General features: G+C 40.0%; 4 protein-coding genes across 4 annotated transcripts; 2 read left to right on the top strand and 2 right to left on the bottom strand.

Annotated features, from left to right (window-relative positions):
- Nucleotides 1-433: 433 nt before the first annotated feature.
- On the bottom strand, nt 434-947 carry LOC135704583 (cuticle protein CP14.6-like). The gene is made up of 2 exons (XM_065226043.1): nt 903-947; nt 434-835 (listed from the first exon to the last, which is right to left on the bottom strand). Exons 1-2 carry the CDS (start codon nt 912-914, stop codon nt 434-436), a joined length of 414 nt encoding a protein of 137 aa, XP_065082115.1. The 5' UTR covers nt 915-947.
- Nucleotides 948-1,372: 425 nt separating this feature from the next.
- LOC135704584 (cuticle protein CP14.6-like) lies at nt 1,373-1,935 on the top strand. The gene is made up of 2 exons (XM_065226044.1): nt 1,373-1,384; nt 1,452-1,935. Exons 1-2 carry the CDS (start codon nt 1,373-1,375, stop codon nt 1,851-1,853), a joined length of 414 nt encoding a protein of 137 aa, XP_065082116.1. The 3' UTR covers nt 1,854-1,935.
- Nucleotides 1,936-8,256: 6,321 nt separating this feature from the next.
- On the bottom strand, nt 8,257-8,737 carry LOC135704600 (cuticle protein CP14.6-like). The gene is made up of 2 exons (XM_065226054.1): nt 8,726-8,737; nt 8,257-8,658 (listed from the first exon to the last, which is right to left on the bottom strand). The coding sequence occupies exons 1-2, from the start codon at nt 8,735-8,737 to the stop codon at nt 8,257-8,259; spliced, it is 414 nt and encodes a 137-aa protein (XP_065082126.1).
- Nucleotides 8,738-9,152: 415 nt separating this feature from the next.
- On the top strand, nt 9,153-9,670 carry LOC135704654 (cuticle protein CP14.6-like). The gene is made up of 2 exons (XM_065226139.1): nt 9,153-9,203; nt 9,269-9,670. The coding sequence occupies exons 1-2, from the start codon at nt 9,192-9,194 to the stop codon at nt 9,668-9,670; spliced, it is 414 nt and encodes a 137-aa protein (XP_065082211.1). The 5' UTR covers nt 9,153-9,191.
- Nucleotides 9,671-17,830: the final 8,160 nt, after the last annotated feature.

Consider the following 17,830-nt stretch of genomic DNA (forward strand, 5'->3'; position numbering starts at 1 on the left):
CTGGGATTTTAGAGTATGATTGTACTTACCACACAATTATACTAATGCAAAAATGGTACAGGCATTAAATGCTCTCAATTTTACAACTGTGCTAATATGCGATAAGCAATAAGCTTGAAATGCCAAGTAAGAACGACGAAAAAAAACCAAAATGACACCAAAACAAGCGTTGCATCAAACTGGGCTATGAATATCGATAACTAGGTTATCAAGGAAATTATGGTTATAAAAATGTAACGGGATGATTTTTTCTCTGTATGGAAAGTAACGGATTCAAGATAGAGAAATTGAAGGAATAGTTCACTCTTAAATTTGAAGGCTTTCAAGTTTATTTTTTTTTATTAATCATTTCCAAACGATCATTTCAACAACTAACAGTAAATAACAATTGCACTAGTTACATATAATTCAACGGTGAAATATGAAAGACGACTTAATGTCTCAGTCGGGCAATGGTGGCATCCAGGGCTTCCATGCTGAAGTCCTTCTGGTCCTTTGGTGGGTTGGCACGGATCTCCTCCAGGGACTTCAGCACATGTTCTGGGGTTGGTGGTGGAGTTGGCAGATGAGCTCCCTCAGGGCGGAATCCATTCTCATCGGCGACGTACACCACACGGTACTGGACGCCATCGGGACCGGTGTAGGAGTATCCACCGTTCGCTTGATGAGCACCGAGTCCTTCTTCATGGAACGCGATCCCATTGCTTGTTTCGTATGCCCAGTTGTAGTGACCATCGTCCTGGAGAACGTTGTTGTAGGACAGAATGCTGACAGTGGCTTCCGATTCCGAGAGGCTGCGAGCGAAGCTCGTGGCGATCAAGGCGGTGATGATCAACTGAAATCAAATTAGAACTAATTATAGAAGAGATCTATTTTTGATAATGTTTCGAGAATTGACATACAAGTCGGAACATCCTTCTAGATTTGTTTGGTGCTTGAAGTGAACTACACAAATGTTGTGTTTCAAATGATATCCTACAGTCCCATTTTGCATGTTTATATAATCCAATTGAATAACTTTCAGAACGCGCAATAGCGATTAATATTTAACAGAGTAAAGGCAATTTCAAAAAAACCTTCAATCCTTTCCGCGTGGTAACGAATCGATTTGTCAAAAAAAAAAAAAAAATACTGCCGAAGCTTTTCTCCTTCCCACTCCATATCGCAACAGGTATGCATGCGTGTCTCCAAGCGAGAGAATGTGAAATATTTTTGAGCAGGGTGTCGAACCACCTTGACTAATAGAGTCATTAGCTGGATTGAAAGGATATATCCGTTTCGATTATATAAACTAGTGAAATGGGGCAGTAGGTCATCAATTCAAGCAAAGCATTTGAATAGTTCACTTCAAGCCTCAACCAAAACCAGCGCAATGTTCCGACTTGTACGTTGATTCTTTAGACGTTATCGTCAATATAACTCATCTAAAATGTGTTCTAATCTACTTTCAGTTGATCGTCTCCGCCTTGATCGCCACGAGCATCGCTCGCAGCCTCTCGGAATCTGAAGCCACTGCCAGCATTCTGTCCTACAACAACGTTCTCCAGGACGATGGTCACTACAACTGGGCATACGAAACCAGCAACGGAATCGCGTTCCATGAAGAAGGGCTCGGTGCTCATCAAGCTAACGGTGGATACTCCTACACCGGTCCCGATGGAGTCCAATACCGTGTAGTGTACGTCGCCGATGAGAATGGATTCCGCCCTGAGGGAGCTCATCTGCCAACTCCACCACCAACCCCAGAACATGTGCTGAAGTCCCTGGAGGAGATCCGTGCCAACCCACCAAAGGACCAGAAGGACTTCAGCATGGAAGCCCTGGATGCCACCATTGCCCGACTGAGACATTAAGTCGTCTTTCATATTTCACTGTTGAATTAACTGTTACTAGTGCAATTGTTATTTACTGTTAGTCGTAGAAATAATCGTTTGGAAATGATTTATGACAAAAAATTAAACAATTTGAGTCTTAAAATATCAGCCCAAGAATGTATTTTTTTTCACCACATTTGCCGTCCTGAAACTACTATCATAAATTTTAATGCGAATTTTCCAAATCGGGAACTTCAACTAAATGTGGATGGTTCGCTTCAAACTTTGACCCATATAAGAACATCATTAGTGTGCAATTAGTACCGCAAATTAGTACGAAAACAAAAAATCCTTTAGACTGATTCTTTCTTTTTTCAAGGAGATCAAATGGTCAAAACCAAAGTCCGATTGCTTTTTGTTCTGCATAAGGCCTTCGATAATTAAGTCCTAATTGACTTGCTCCTTTTTGAGACATAAACTTATTTTAAATAGCTTATTTTACAACATAAAACAGTGGTATAGTGGTGATTACCTCTCACCACAGCAGGCCTGGGTTCAATCCCAGTCAGCGCCATCGGGATGTTCTGAGGCATAACATCTCTTATCACGCCTTCCTTCGGAAGGGAAGTAAAGCCGTTGGTCCCGGGTTCATGAGTTGATGGGTCGATAGGTAGGGTCCAGGTGTGGGAGCTGCCTTCCTGGCACGTCGGTAGCATTGGTGCTCAGCACGGAAAACAAATCAAAGAAGAAAAAAAACAGTTGTAACTCTCCAGTTAAAAGAGATTAAATATTTCAGCAAAATCATGTGCCATAAATAGTTCTAAAAATGTGTGGGACAATCCATTTGCGAAAATTCAATATATAAAAACTAATGTTTCAAGGGTCACTTTAAGATACCTCTTAAAAATAAGTATACAACAAGAACCATCAGAGACAGAAATGGTTTGTTCTACAACTTTGAAATGAATTGTTCTTAAAGTTTGTAGAACATTGCGCAGGTCTCTCTTAAAAAAAAACAAATAAAAATAGATTTTTAATATTAACTTATAACGTACCGGGTCATTTCGGCAAGCTTAATCAATTTTACCTAGTTGAACGCGTCATTGGGACAGTACTTATGGATATTTTTGGTCGCTATTGAAAATTTAGTCTATTGCTGAATTTATGTATGGGCCCAAATTAGGGGCATTTATGCCTAAATTACATCCATTTTCCCTATTTCTTGTATGAATAGGGAAGTGGCACGTTGCTCAAACAACAGGTAATCTAACATAAGGTAATACCTTGCACCAGCTCAGTAAGCAAAAACGGTCTCCCTAAGGCCGCCGAGCTCCTCATATCGCATCACACCACTTATGGTCGAGTTGTTGTAGCCATTCAATTCTGGCATCGACGAAAACGATGACAATTTTCACAAAACATGGTGAGCAAGCAATGTGTCTATGCAACTCTTTAATATTATGGGTCCTGGGATAGATCACACGATTTTCTGATTTGTTAGAAAAAAAAAACGGATGTCTGAGGCAGCCGAGCCCTTCATATCACAACGGAGGGAGTTAATGCTATAACCGTTCAAACCCGACGGCGGTGTCTCTTCCCGAGCAGGAACGAATATCTCGATAACTTAAATTGGTATGGATGAGCCTGACAAAAGAGGTAAAATACCAAAAAATTATACCAAAAAAATATTCCCACAATACCATTCCAATACCAAATTATGATAATGCAATACCAAAAGAATTCCACCCAGATATTCTTCTGGTGTCCAAATATCAATTTTTGGTATTTATAAAGTATTTTCCATGTAATTTTTTGGTATTATTCTTTGGTATTTTACCTCTTATGTCATGCTGATCAATACCAAATTTTGGTATCAGATCAGAATTGGGTATTCATTAGTTATTTTCTCCTGCTCGGGTTACCACGGCGATCGACGATCTTTCAAACCGGGAACGTGAAGCTACGAAAAAGCACTTATGCCTTTACTTATTTCTGCTTTTATGCTATGTTCATTATTTCGGTTAGGCTTGCATTCACTCATAGTGAGCGCTCAAGAATCATAAAATCGCAGATTGTGATACTCTGAAAGTTAAATTGAACGTTATTATATGCAGTTTATAACTGATGTAAGATCTCAGCACTCACCAACTACCTACTCGGAGATCAAACATACAGCACCCGGTCGACTCAGGCGACAAGAGCAAGATCCGGAACACCCAGGGTCGGCTAGCTACCGGGTAATCAGAGGGTTTCGCGATACAAAAACGAAGAACTTTCACTTTTCTTTAAACGCATTTATTTGTCATATTCTGTATTATGTGCGTGTTGTTCTGTGTTCAAAATTTCGTGTAATATGTGTCGTGTAGCTTAATCGCGTTGTTTACTGTACCAGTACATACCGCTGCTGCCGTTGATGGTGAATCGGGATGGCCGACACAGTGACTCCTGTCCTACTGTGCGGCCGGAACTCTCGCCACATTGGCGAAGCGAGCGGATGACAGGCCAGTGGGCGTTGCTGGACGGTGGGGTGGCAGGCGTCGTCCTTCGTTGAGACGATCGACCGACCGTGGCAAGGCCACCTTGGTCAAGCCGAGAAGGGAAAACTCCTTTGTGATTATGGCCTACGTTTGGCCAGATAATAGTGTTTGGCCCATGACAATTGGGCTCGGAAACTGTTTCCAATTTCACGAGCCGGCCGTGTGCTGACGGATGACCTTTTTAAGGTCCAACATAAAAGAGGTCCTGAACGTTGAATTTCCCTAGCGCACACTAGCTGCTGCTAGGGAGGGGGTTCTGGTTCGCGTTAAATAAACAGCAACCACTACACTTAGGTAATTAAAATGCGTCTTAGCACACGGACGCCTGATATTAAAAGAGGCCGGTTTTGGACAATGGCCGTTCTTTTCCCCAATTTTCTTTCATTCCGTCATCCTAGTTTTGTATGGTTGTTTGTAGTTCTATTGTGGACATAGCGTAACGGCGCAACATTTTCACAGCGGTACAGAACCCTATCACTTCTGTGGTATATTGCCCGAGTAGCACCCTTTCATCACAATGAGTTACAGCTACTTGTTTATGACTGAAATAAGTCGTATATAAGTTTCTACAACTGATTTGTGACAAGCGTGCTGCTAGGGTGCTGTTCTTGCACAAGAAACGTGAAGGTTCTGAATATATAACATAAATGACAAAAACCTATGAATTTGTGACCAAACGGTTACAAGTTTATTTAAATTATCTGAGAGGTTTGGGCCGAAGGGTGTCAGAGCTTAATACAAATGTTCCTCAGGGATAGAGTTTATGATTATATGAACGAAAACAAAATTTAAAAAAAATCGGAGTGGTTACTACTTTCGGGCAAACTCCACTTGAGTGGGCTTTCACAAATTTTGAACAACTTTTTAAGCAATCTGTAGTCTGAGAAATAAATTTGTTTCTCTCGTGGAAACAGGACAACTGCATGAATTAATTACATGGACCTCCCCCAGTGCTTACGTTTAAGCCCCATTCCACAATGATCCCATAGCCGAATTGAAAAAAAATAATTAAGGTGAAGTTAACCGTTTCGAAAAAATAACTACGTTTTGATTTCTCTAGATATATTGAAAAAAAAAATATCAAAAATCTAAAAAAACACATTATTTCTAATTTAAAAAAAAAATCACGTGCAAAAATATGGCACAGAGATGGACTCAAAAAACCACAAATCATCGAACTTTCGGTTTTGCTGAGAATCCAATTTTTTTTTTCATTATGAGAAAGAAGAAATGTTTTTACATATAAATTTTCTCAGGAATCTAAGAAAAAAACTGATTTTCTGGGTTTTTTGATATAATTTCCCAAATTTTTTAGAAAAATTAGCCCGCCTAGATTTTTTTTAATTTAAGGGACGGTAAACTTCTTCTTAAGTTTAAGCTTAAGCCGTTAGTTTTAAGTGTATGGTGTCTTCGGAAAAAAATCTAAATATTGTTTAGCCATTTTTTTATTCAAAAGTGAATTTGGATGGTCCCTATGGTTTAAGAGCTCAAAATATAAACTTTTCAGTTTGTTTTTTCAATAGGCCTCCGCATTAATTTTTAGTAAAATAATGTTTCCAATGAACATCTTTGCTGAATATACTAATTGTATAGCTCTTATGGTTCACGTTTTATACTGATTTAAAAATGGTACTTAGAGGGACCTCTGAAACATCAGATTTTAAATCAGTTTTTGAAATATAATTCTCAAAATTTCGTTGTTACTATCCTCCGATTTCAATTTTCTTTGAATTTTCTTGGGAATTTTCTTGAAACTCTCCTCAGTAGGAAACCGTTTGGAAAGGTTGACAGAATTTTCAGTGAATTTATTTCAGATTTCAATTTCACCTTTGGCCTACTCTCTTGGAAATCTTTTCAGAATTCCTTTGCAGATCTCCTGAAGCTATTCTCAGATTTAATTGAAACCCTCTGTTCACGCTGAACGTGAACTGCTTAAGATTATACTTATTTTGACCACCATGGGCACCCACCATAGCCCATAGTGCAGAAAGGCAGATTCTCTCCTTGCTACCTTACTTGAGATTCCACTGTTATCGTATCATCTCTATCTAAACAGCTGATAGCAGTCGATGCTGAAAAACAATAGTTTTTTTTTTTGACTATTTTGAGCTTCTCCACTATTCTTCACAGATCTCATATGATCATACGGGGCAGACTGGAGGCTATTGTCCTATCTATAATCACAGGATCGATGGAAATATATACAGCTGGTCAATCGTATACAAGGACTTCAGGAGATAGTGTAAACTTCCAACCGCTCTCCACAACCCCTCCCCCCCTTCCTGAACAGCAACAGAAGCAGGTCAGTAGTAGTAAAATCAAACCAGCAGTTAGTTTGTTGACCGCCGAAGCAAACGGTCCTCTTCTGCACGGACAAACTACGTGCATCGCGCGCACTCGCTCGACCTGTCGCATCTCTCGCTCACATACTGGGAAAGGGTGTAGTAAGAATTTTATACACGTTTAAATAAAGTGGACAATTTTACTTTAAAGTGTTTTCATGCGTAAGATTACTGCACCCCCGGCCCTGAGTATCGGCCAGTTTATCCCGGCGTCAACACCCTCCTTGGGGATGCTATCCCATGTATTCTCCAAAAAGGTCCGTTTTCTCCCACAAACTTCATGAAATTATTCTCAAAATACCCTTGGAATTTCCTTTCAGGGTTGAAATTCCACTCATATGAAATCTAAAAAAAAATTCAGAACTACCTTGAATGCAGATTGCACTTGATGTTTTTATCAAAGATTTTTTCCCAGACCTCCCTTGGAATGATGTTCTTTTGCTTCTTCTTCTTCCTCATATTTCAAGCTTATTGCTTATCGTGTATTTGCTTATTGCGTGCTCGCAGCTTTGTGTTCTAGATGAACTTCCACAGTTATTAATTAGAGCTTTTGATGCCTGTACTACTTTTCCATTAACCTTGCCACACATGTACAATCATATTCTTATGCCCAGGGAAGTCGCGGAATGTTCCAACCCGGAAAATTCCTAGACCGCGCCGATAATCGAACCCTGCCTCCTCCAGCAAGGTCTTGCAGTGCAGCTGCGTCTTTACCGACTGAGCTATGGAAATGAGTTCATAAGAAATTATATTCAAAATTCATGAGCCTTTAAAACTGTGCATTTTATCTTTTAAGGGGAAGCTCACCGGCCCAAAAATAAAAAAAATATTTTCGGTACGTTTTTATTTTTCTAAAAATATTGGGAAAAATTATCAAAAATCCAAGAAAATCAGTTTCTTCCTTAGATTTTTGTCAAAAATTACATGCAAAAAAATTTTTTCTATCCCATCATGAAAAAAAATTGGACTCTCAGAAAAATCGAAAAGTTGATGTTTTGTGGTTTTTTGAGTCCAACTTTATGCCATAATGACTTATAAAAAATGTTTTTGCACGTGAATTTTCTTTGAAAAATTAAAAAATATGTGATTTTCTTAGAATTTTGATATCTTTTTCCAATATTTTTAGAAAAATCATAACGTAATTATTTTTTTCGGAGCGGTGAGCTTCCCCTTAAGTCAAGAATTTCAAAAACTTGTTCAAATTTAAATTTGTGGTAAGCGGTTAACGGTTTGACGATCAATCTAAAGGATTTTTTGTTTTCGTAGGAGTGTAATGCGGTGCTAATTGCACAATCATGTTGTCCTGATATGGGTCAAAGTTTGAAGCGAACCATCCACAGTTAGTTGAAGTTCCCGATATGGAAAGTTCTCATTGAAATTTATGATAGTAGTTTCGGGACGGTGAAAGTGGTGACAAAAATACATTCTTGGGCTGATATTTTAAGACTCAAATGGTTTAATTTTTCATTTTAGATCATTTCCAAACGATCATTTCAAACGACTAACAGTATATAACAATTGCACTAGTAACAGATAATTCAACGATTAAATAAGAAGAACGACTCAATGTCTCAGTCGGGCAATGGTGGCATCCAGGGCTTCCATGCTGAAGTCCTTCTGGTCCTTTGGTGGGTTGGCACGGATCTCCTCCAGGGACTTCAGCACATGCTCAGGGGTTGGTGGCGGAGTTGGCAGATGAGCTCCCTCAGGGCGGAATCCATTCTCATCGGCGACGTACACCACACGGTACTGGACACCATCGGGACCGGTGTAGGAGTATCCACCGTTTGCTTGATGAGCACCGAGTCCTTCTTCATGGAACGCGATTCCGTTGCTGGTTTCGTATGCCCAGTTGTAGTGACCATCGTCCTGGAGAACGTTGTTGTAGGACAGAATGCTGGCAGTGGCTTCCGATTCCGGGAGGCTGCGAGCGAAGCTCGTGGCGATCAAGGCGGAGACGATCAACTGAAAGTAGATTAGAACACATTTTAGGGGAGTTCTATTGACGATAACGTCTAAAGAATCAACGTACAAGTCGGAACATTGCGCTGGATTTGGTTGAGGCTTGAAGTGAACTATTCAAATGCTTTGCTTGAATTGATGACCTACTGCCCCATTTCACTAGTTTATATAATCGAAACGGATATATCCTTTCAATCCAGCTAATGACTCTATTAGTCAAGGTGGTTCGACACCCTACTCAAAAATATTTCACATTCTCTCGCTTGGAGACACGCATGCATACCTGTTGCTATATGGAGTGGGAAGGAGAAAAGCTTCGGCAGGTTTTTTTTTTTTTTACAAATCGATTCGTTACCACGCGGAAAGGATTGAAGGTTTTTTTGAAATTGCCTTTACTCTGTTAAATATTAATCGCTATTGCGCGTTCTGAAAGTTATTCAATTGGATTATATAAACATGCAAAATGGGACTGTAGGATATCATTTGAAACACAACATTTGCGTAGTTCACTTCAAGCACCAAACAAATCTAGAAGGATGTTCCGACTTGTATGTCAATTCTCAAAACATTTTCTTAAATAGAACTCTTTTATAATAAGTTCTAATTTTTTCAGTTGATCGTCACCGCCTTGATCGCCACGAGCTTCGCTCGCAGCCTCTCGGAATCGGAAGCCACTGCCAGCATTCTGTCCTACAACAACGTTCTCCAGGACGATGGTCACTACAACTGGGCATACGAAACCAGCAACGGAATCGCGTTCCATGAAGAAGGACTCGGTGCTCATCAAGCCAACGGTGGATACTCCTACACCGGTCCCGATGGCGTCCAGTACCGTGTGGTGTACGTCGCCGATGAGAATGGATTCCGCCCTGAGGGAGCTCATCTGCCAACTCCGCCACCAACCCCAGAACATGTGCTGAAGTCTCTGGAGGAGATCCGTGCCAACCCACCAAAGGACCAGAAGGACTTCAGCATGGAAGCCCTGGATGCCACCATTGCCCGACTGAGACATTAAGTCGTCCTTCATAGTTCATCGTTGAATTATCTGTTACTAGTGCAATTGTTATTTACTGTTAGCCGTTGAATAAATCGTTTAGAAATTATTTATGACAAATACAGAGTGAAACCAAATACTCTACAACTTGAACTACAACTTTTGTTATGCAAAGTATATTGTATTTTAATTTAATTTTTTAGGTTAATCGCGTCTAATTAAATACCTCATATGGTAAGTACTACTATGGTACCGTTTCAGTGAAGGAAAGAATAACTTTCTAACTCCAACACGAATGGTGGCAACCATGCGCATCAGAACTGACAATCAATCAATAAGTCTGTTCCCGTACTTGCTTTTCTGCAAGATTCTGTACAGCAAAATGCAAAAGTATGTGCCTGTACTTTCTGTACCATATTATTTTCTTAAGCAATTACAGCAAGCGCAAAAAAGGGGAACAATTATTCATAAAATGTATAAGTCAACCAATAAGCAGACGCCTTGCAAAAAGTTAATGAAAATCATGTGTCCAATGAAATGTGTAAATGGTCACACAAACCGTTTATGCATTCTTATAGGACCTATGCAGTTTGTCTCATGGAATGTATAAAGCTTATGTTTTGGCGAAAATGCATAAAATAAAAATAATTAATTTTCGTTTCATGTAGAGTAAATGACGGCTTCGGCAATACCTTAGGGGGTAAACAACGTCCTTGAGAGCTTAATTTTGACATGTAAATACATTGTGTTTCAGAACATCTATTGTTCAAATTTGAGTGCTCTAGGTTTTTGTCTACCCCCTGACGATAATACGTTGAGGCATTGCCGAAGCCAACATTTCCCCTACTTTGCAAAGAGTGTGTCCCGTTGTCTCACCGTCAACCTGTCAGAACACATTAGGAAGAGAATGTTAAGAGATAAATTCAGAGTGGAGGAAGGTGGGACAATACGTGCCACGAGGTAATATAGCCTAAAGCGTTTATAATGCGTTTGCCGTCTATAATTACAAAATAAACTTAAATCAATTTGTCTAAGTATTGCACAAGAAAACATGTCGTCGAGAATATTACCCTGAATCGCGTATTGCTTCCAGTTCCCCTGAAAACTCTCACAGTCAATGGGCGGTGTGTTGACCGCTTCACGGTTCCGTAGTTATTAAATTACTAATCGAGCAGTATGACAAGAGCTCGAAATTTTACTCGAATTTACAAATTCGAGTAAATTGCAGATAGTCCACTGCTAAGGAGAAGACACATTTGGGTGAACACGTGTTTCGTACCAAATTGGACAAATAAGTGCAAATTGAGGTTCATTTTGACTTAGGGTAGAGAACTATTTCGGTCTAATCGCCCATTTTGGGCCTATCGAACAGAAAACTTCAAATAAATCCATGATTTCTGAGTTAACAAGTCAATTATGCGTTTGGTACGATACTTAAATTAATAAGCTACGAAACGAAGTCAATGAGAACGCATGATATGAAGATTTGCACCCATTATTCCCAAAAACAAAAGAAGCGCTCCGACCGAATCATGTTTTATCATCATCCGATAGGCCGAAGTGAATTCAGTGGCGTTTCAATGGCGTTTCAATGCGTTAGGCTGAGTTTAGAATCCGTAGGCCGAGTTTGGCGTCAAGAAGCAGTGTTAGACTTTTGACAATATCTCAACGATTGGTTTTTCTTTATCAAATCTTACGGTACGTACGGAAAGGTAAATAAATTTGGAAGTCATCAGTGATAATAACATTCCGTTTGATGCTAAACTGCACTAGATTAGGAAAGACTAAGTGCGGGTTGTGCTTAATAGGCCGTAAATGGGGTAGTTAAACCTATACATGTTTCAATCTGAAACGGAAAAGCTGGGTGATTTCTGAAAGAAATTAAATTAAGATTCAATTTTCAAAATAAGAAAAGTAGCATATCAAATTCCCAATCGAATCGATCAAACTCCATATAGGGGAAAGTAAGGCAGTTTGGTCAGCTTAAGAAAATCATCACTAATCATACAAAGTTCAGTGGAAAATTCGAATGATTTTAACCAAACGGATAGTTTTAAGCCCTATTTACATCATAAATCCATATTGAATATTAAAAGTAAACTTTTGAATCTTATTTATTTATTTATTTATTTATTTATTTATTTTTATTTAATACATCCATCTGACAATAAGTCTTAATGAACCAGAAGCCATAACAAATACTAAATGTATCTGGAGTTAATAATACGTCTCTGGAATTGAGCAGCAGGTTCCCCAAACTCGAACAACTCTTCAACTGTAGAAAACGTGCGAATCATACTCGTAACAGGTTCATGTTGTCCAAAAGAAGAGCGGTGTGAGTCTTGACGCAATAGGAACGTTGAGCGTAGAAATCTGCTTGGCGCACGAAAGTTCAAGCAAGAGAGTAAGTGGGTAGAGTCAATTTCACCACTTAATAACTTCGCGACGAATGTAGCCTGTTGAATTTGTCGCCGTCGTTGTAACGTGTCCATGCTAAGCAAGCGACATCTCTCAGCATACGGTGGATCTCTCCAAGGAAGTTGTCTTAATGCTCGACGAATGAATGTTTTTTGGATACGTTCTATTCTGATGTTCCAGGAAAGTTGGTAGGGAGTCCAAACAACAGATGCAGTCTCGATAATCGGACGAACGAGTGAACAGTACAGTGCTTTTAAACAGTACGGATCCGAAAAATCTCTTGAGATTCTTGATATAAAACCAAGCTGACGATTAGCCTTAGTGATTACCATTGAACGGTGTAAGTCAAACGTAAGTTTAGGATCCAGCATTACACCTAGGTCGCTTACTTGTTCTACTCTTTCTAGTACAAATCCATCAATTGAGTAATCGAATACGATTGGCGTTCTTGTGCGATTAAATGTCATGACCACACATTTTGATATACTGACGGAAAGCTTGTTTAAGCGGCACCAATCAACAAATTGGTCTAACATTGCTTGGAGCTGACGGCAATCCTCGACGTTCTTGACAACAATGTATAGTTTGAGATCATCGGCGTATATGAGCACACAACCACTCGGCAAGAGGAGCGTCACATCGTTGAAGAAGATTGTGAACAGCAATGGTCCTAAATTGCTGCCCTGGGGAACACCGGAGGTTGCAGCAAATGGTGATGAAGTGCACGAACCCAGCTTGACACGAAGTGTTCTGTTGGAAAGATATGATTTCAGCCAATCAACCAAACCATCCAAAATTCCCAGGCGAGACATTTTCCGAAGAATAATACCATGATCTATGCAATCGAATGCCGCTTTCAGATCGGTATAAACGGTATCTACTTGAGCCCTATTTTCCAAGTGATTTATACATGTTGAGGTGAACTCCAGCAAATTTGATGTAACTGAGCGTCCTGACATAAATCCGTGTTGCGTTGCTGAAATGTAGCTCTTGACATGAAAGAAGATAGCATCGTTCACAATGATCTCGAATAATTTTGAAGCTGCAGATAGACTTGTTATGCCACGATAATTTGTCACGTCACGTTTGTCGCCCTTCTTATGGACAGGGAACATAAAGGAATGTCTCCATATTTCGGGGAGAACTCCTTGGTGCAACGAAGCGGTAAAGATGCGAGCTAGGGGATCAGCTAAAACAGCAACACAGCGGCAAAAAATGATTGCAGGTACACCATCAGGACCCGGTGAAACAGATTTCTTCAACTTCCTAACAGCTTTAACGACATACATATTGCTAACCACAAATGTACGCAAATCGATGAGACCCTCAGGAACATTGCAAGCCGCTCTTTCTACTTCATCTGCGTTGGCGGCTGAATCCGAAAAAACAGAACTGAAGTGGCGGGAAAATAGATCACACGATTCGAGCATAGAAGTAGACTCCAAATCGCCAAAAAATACGGATGAAGGAATATTCGATGATTTTCGCTTGGAGTTCACAAACTTCCAGAAGCTCTTGGGATTTCTACGTAAATTGGTCTGGACACGCAAGACATATGACTTGTATAGGGTTGAATTAAGCTTACGATAGGCGTTGCAAGCGCGATGAAAGTTGCGTTTCATTTCAGAAGTACGATGTCGGCGAAGTTTACGCTGCCAGGAATTTTTATCGCGTTTCAAAAGCCGCAGGAGAGGAGAACTCCAAGCAGGAGCTATAGGAGGTTTTCGTCTTGGAGTGTTATCGGTGAGCCAATTGCAAATTATGTTGCAAAATTGTGCTGCCATATCGTTGACGTCATTTGTTGCCAGAATACTGCTCCAATCACAGCTCATCAGGAACTCGTTGAGCATGACGAAGTCGATTTTTGAGTAGTCGAGCGTATGTTCACCAGCATCAAGGGATTCCACACGGTCAACACAATCGGATTGAGTTGGTAAGGAGAATAAAATCGGTGGATGAGGCAAATCAATAGCCAGCAATGGGGACACCGCCTCGTTAACTACAATGTTGCAATCGGAATCACAGAAAACCAAATCTAGGATGCGCCCCAGGTGATTGCGAATAGAGTTGTATTGCCGGATATGCAGGAAGCTCGTTCCATCCATCAGAGCAGCACTGGCAGCAGACGTCGTGGAAGGATCAAGGTTTAAGATTCCATCATCAAGACAATCCCATGCTATGTGTGGTTGATTGTAGTCACCACAAGCAAGCAAAAGGTCACCATCTGGAGTTGCATCACCTAATTCACGAAGAGTAGCTAAATGGGCATCGATAACACCTACGTCCCGACTACGATCTGGAGGAATATATACAGCGCAAAGCACGAACCGCTTTCCGCGAATACAGGCAGACACACTTACTTGTTCCAGGTTACTACCATTAATAGTCTTTATCTCAACAGACTTGTAAACGCTGGCCACGGCAATAAGCACTCCTCCAAACTTCGCTTTTCGCTTATGAAAGAAGGTTAAAACAATGTTCGTTGTGTAACCGAAATTAAACCGTTGGGGTAAAATGAGCACCCTCTCGGGGTGGTATGAGCAACCTTGTAAACAACGAGTCAACAATAAACAGTTTAAGCATAAAAAAATAACAGGATCAATTATGTTCTGTATAATAAATCAAATTTCAGAAGTAAAGCCTATTTAGGACTATATGTATATATATATATATTTTTTTTTCAATATAAATAGTGAATGATTTTTACTAATGCAGCTGCTTCGAAACGTGATTTCATATGATACAGTCATATTTACGAAAGGAATAATTCAAAATTGAAGAATTTAGTTGAAATATCAGTGGTGCTCATATTGCTCCGAATGGACTTATGGACATGCTTCAACTTGAAAAAAAAAATCATAATGGATTATTCGTAGAAACCTAACCGTAAAAACTCAAGGAACATGCTTCATGCGATCTAGGTCATCCCTCTGACAAATGGGAACGATGAAAATAAATCTCTATTACTCCCCCGAAGAGACGCATCCGCTCCCTCAAACAATGCATCCGATCCCCAATCTGGCGAAACCGGCATCCCGCCCACGCATGTCAACACCACCATGAGATAGGGGGAATTTTCCCCTACCTGATAGCGGCGCAGCACCCTTGGGCAAGCTACCAGCCACACCAGACCGACCATCAAACGCACCGTCCTCAAAAGCAGACACGTCCCCTCGAAAATGCAATCGAGAAATGTATAAGGACAATCTTCAACTGGAACGTACTCACCAAATCAATATATCCGGGAGCGCATTCTCGATGCTTATTTTTGTCTAATCATTTTTAAACAATTCCTCCTCCAGCAATTCCAAACGCACAATAACCAAATAGGGGAATTTACGTATTCTCGGCAACCTAAGCAGCGACCTTCTTTCTATAGCCTTTTTCTCTAAGGAACGCACACATATGCAGTATTGGTTTGTTTACAATCTTTTGCTGCCAGCTGCTCTAACAATTTCAGTCGAAAGAATCGTCAAAAACTGTTTTGAAACGCATTTACAAAGCTCCAATCTTCTCTAGTGAGAGCGAGTATTGTCGGCAACCAGTTTTTCTTCGGCAACCGTTCCATTTGAACTGCATGTAAATCTGCTGTTCTATTATCGGCAACTCGAAATCAGCTACAGTTTGTAGTGCGTGTGTTGCATTTCAAGAAAACCTTGCTAGATTGCTTTTTCTCAGTGGTAAAAATATAGTCAAATTGAAGCTGAAAGCATAAAGAATCGTTTGCATGCATTCAGCGAAGTGTTTTCGTAAGAAAATCCAGTGAAAATAGTGTTTCAATTTGGATTGCCGAAAATAGTCTGTCATGCCGAAGCCGTCATTTCCCCTACCTATGACTTTTCTTTTTCAAGTCACTCTGTGCACAAAAGCAATGCACATCGCAAAAACCCAATCCAGAACCGACCATTAGGAGCGCTGTATAGAATCAAATGACACTAGCGCTGCATGGTTTGTGAATTCTGAACTGAGAGGCAAATCATGCGATAGGTCTTGTCCATCCGAATATCTTCACTGAAGGCAGAAACCTAATTTCTGGTCGTGCTGTCAAGTTAAAAGATGGAATTTGATTGCAAATTGCACACTGAGCTTGTCCATCCAATATGCCTTGAATCAATTATCTCTAGCCGAGATGTCAAGTAAGGCAAACTATGAAGAGCTTTGAGTGTGTTGGTTTACTTCCTTTTAATTCCGTTGTAATTGCCTATCTTTTGACAGATACACGTATTTCGTCTACTACTTGCAGACTTCAGCGGTGCCAAGTACTCAATACCACCATTTTGTTGTGCCTAAATGTTCCTAATGGAAATACAAAACTTTTGTCAAAATGAATTCCCGATCCTTTTTCTCCAAGAACTAAAAACTTTGAGAAAAAGATCTAAAGTCACTGAAATGTGGTGCCAGAAATGGTGACAGTATTTTTTTTTTAATTTGGAAACATCCAGGGCTTGGACCATTTCACAGAATATTCTATGGCATAATTAGAAAACTTTGCATGTTGGATTTTTCGAACATTTATACCATATTCGAGATAATTGTTACACAAGTTTTTCAATGAATTATCAAAAACTGTCGGACACTTAACCTCAGACCTTAAAAAGAATTTCCTTTACTATTTAGGAAAGTTACCTTGCGTATACACTTATAAAACTACGGTATTTCCTTAAATACTTTTGGTGTCTCCTTCTCCATCTTTTTCTTCGCATTCCAAGATGATTGCTTATCGCATAAAAGCTTATTGCGTGCTCTCAACTTAGTGTTCTAAGAGCACCCGCACCAATGCGTTGCTAGACCTATTTTAGCAACCTCCACCATAACGCAGTAACCGCACTGGGGGTTGCTATTCAAGTGCGGGAAATAACAATCTGCCTCTCGGTGAACAGCGGGTTGACAAATATAGCAGCGCGATAGCAACCGGCCCAAGCGTTGCTATATAGGAAATGTTTGTTTTGTTTTTCATTTGAACATTGTGATATATGAATAAATTTGGATTCGGGACAAAAATGTGGACCCAAGTGGCAGCAAAGCAAGACCCGGAACATCCATAGATGTGGTAAATTGGTAAAAAAGGATCTAGATTTTTTTAATCAACTTGTTGTTATGCTGCATGCATGAATTTGGATTTGAAACCAGTATGTGCACTCTGGTGGCCATGGAATGGTTCTTCAAAAGATCCGGAACATCCGTAACGGGGGCTAGCATATGCAATCAGGTAGCGGTGTGGTTCTCTGGAAGATTTAAAACATCCACAAAAGTAGTCAAATCCTAGTTTTATTTGGGCTTCCCTGAGGTTTTTGAATCTTTTCTGAAGTTGATTAATTTTTCTATTGTTCCGGAAATTTTAATAATATATATAAAATTTTCTGAAGACCTCGCATTGTTTCTGACGCATCGCAAATTTATGAAATATTTTAAATATCCCCTTTGAATTCCTTGACATATCCTGCAATTTTTTTTAAATAAATTAAACTGATATGAAGATCTCTAATCATCTAGGAAGTTCCGGGAACTTCCCAAAAAATAATGAAACTACCAAAAAATCTATATACTTCTCTGAAGGTCACTAGTCGTTCTTGAAGATTGAAACTCTTTTATTGGTGGACCCCGGGAGATTCTGCGCCGTCCCAGAAGGGGACGTGCCTAGACCCCTAGCTGCTGGTCTAAGCCTGTCGGCAGCCACTGAGCTGGGCACCAAAGGCCTCTTTTGTTCCCGGGTCCCAGGATTTGTCGGCGAGGGGGAATTTTCGGTGTAAGCTGTCCTAAATA

This window comes from Ochlerotatus camptorhynchus, unplaced genomic scaffold (genome assembly GCF_037179485.1).
Source record: "Ochlerotatus camptorhynchus isolate MF236.1 unplaced genomic scaffold, CSIRO-AGI_Acam_v1.1 ptg000244l, whole genome shotgun sequence".
In the NCBI taxonomy this organism is placed as follows: Eukaryota; Metazoa; Arthropoda; class Insecta; order Diptera; family Culicidae; genus Ochlerotatus; species Ochlerotatus camptorhynchus.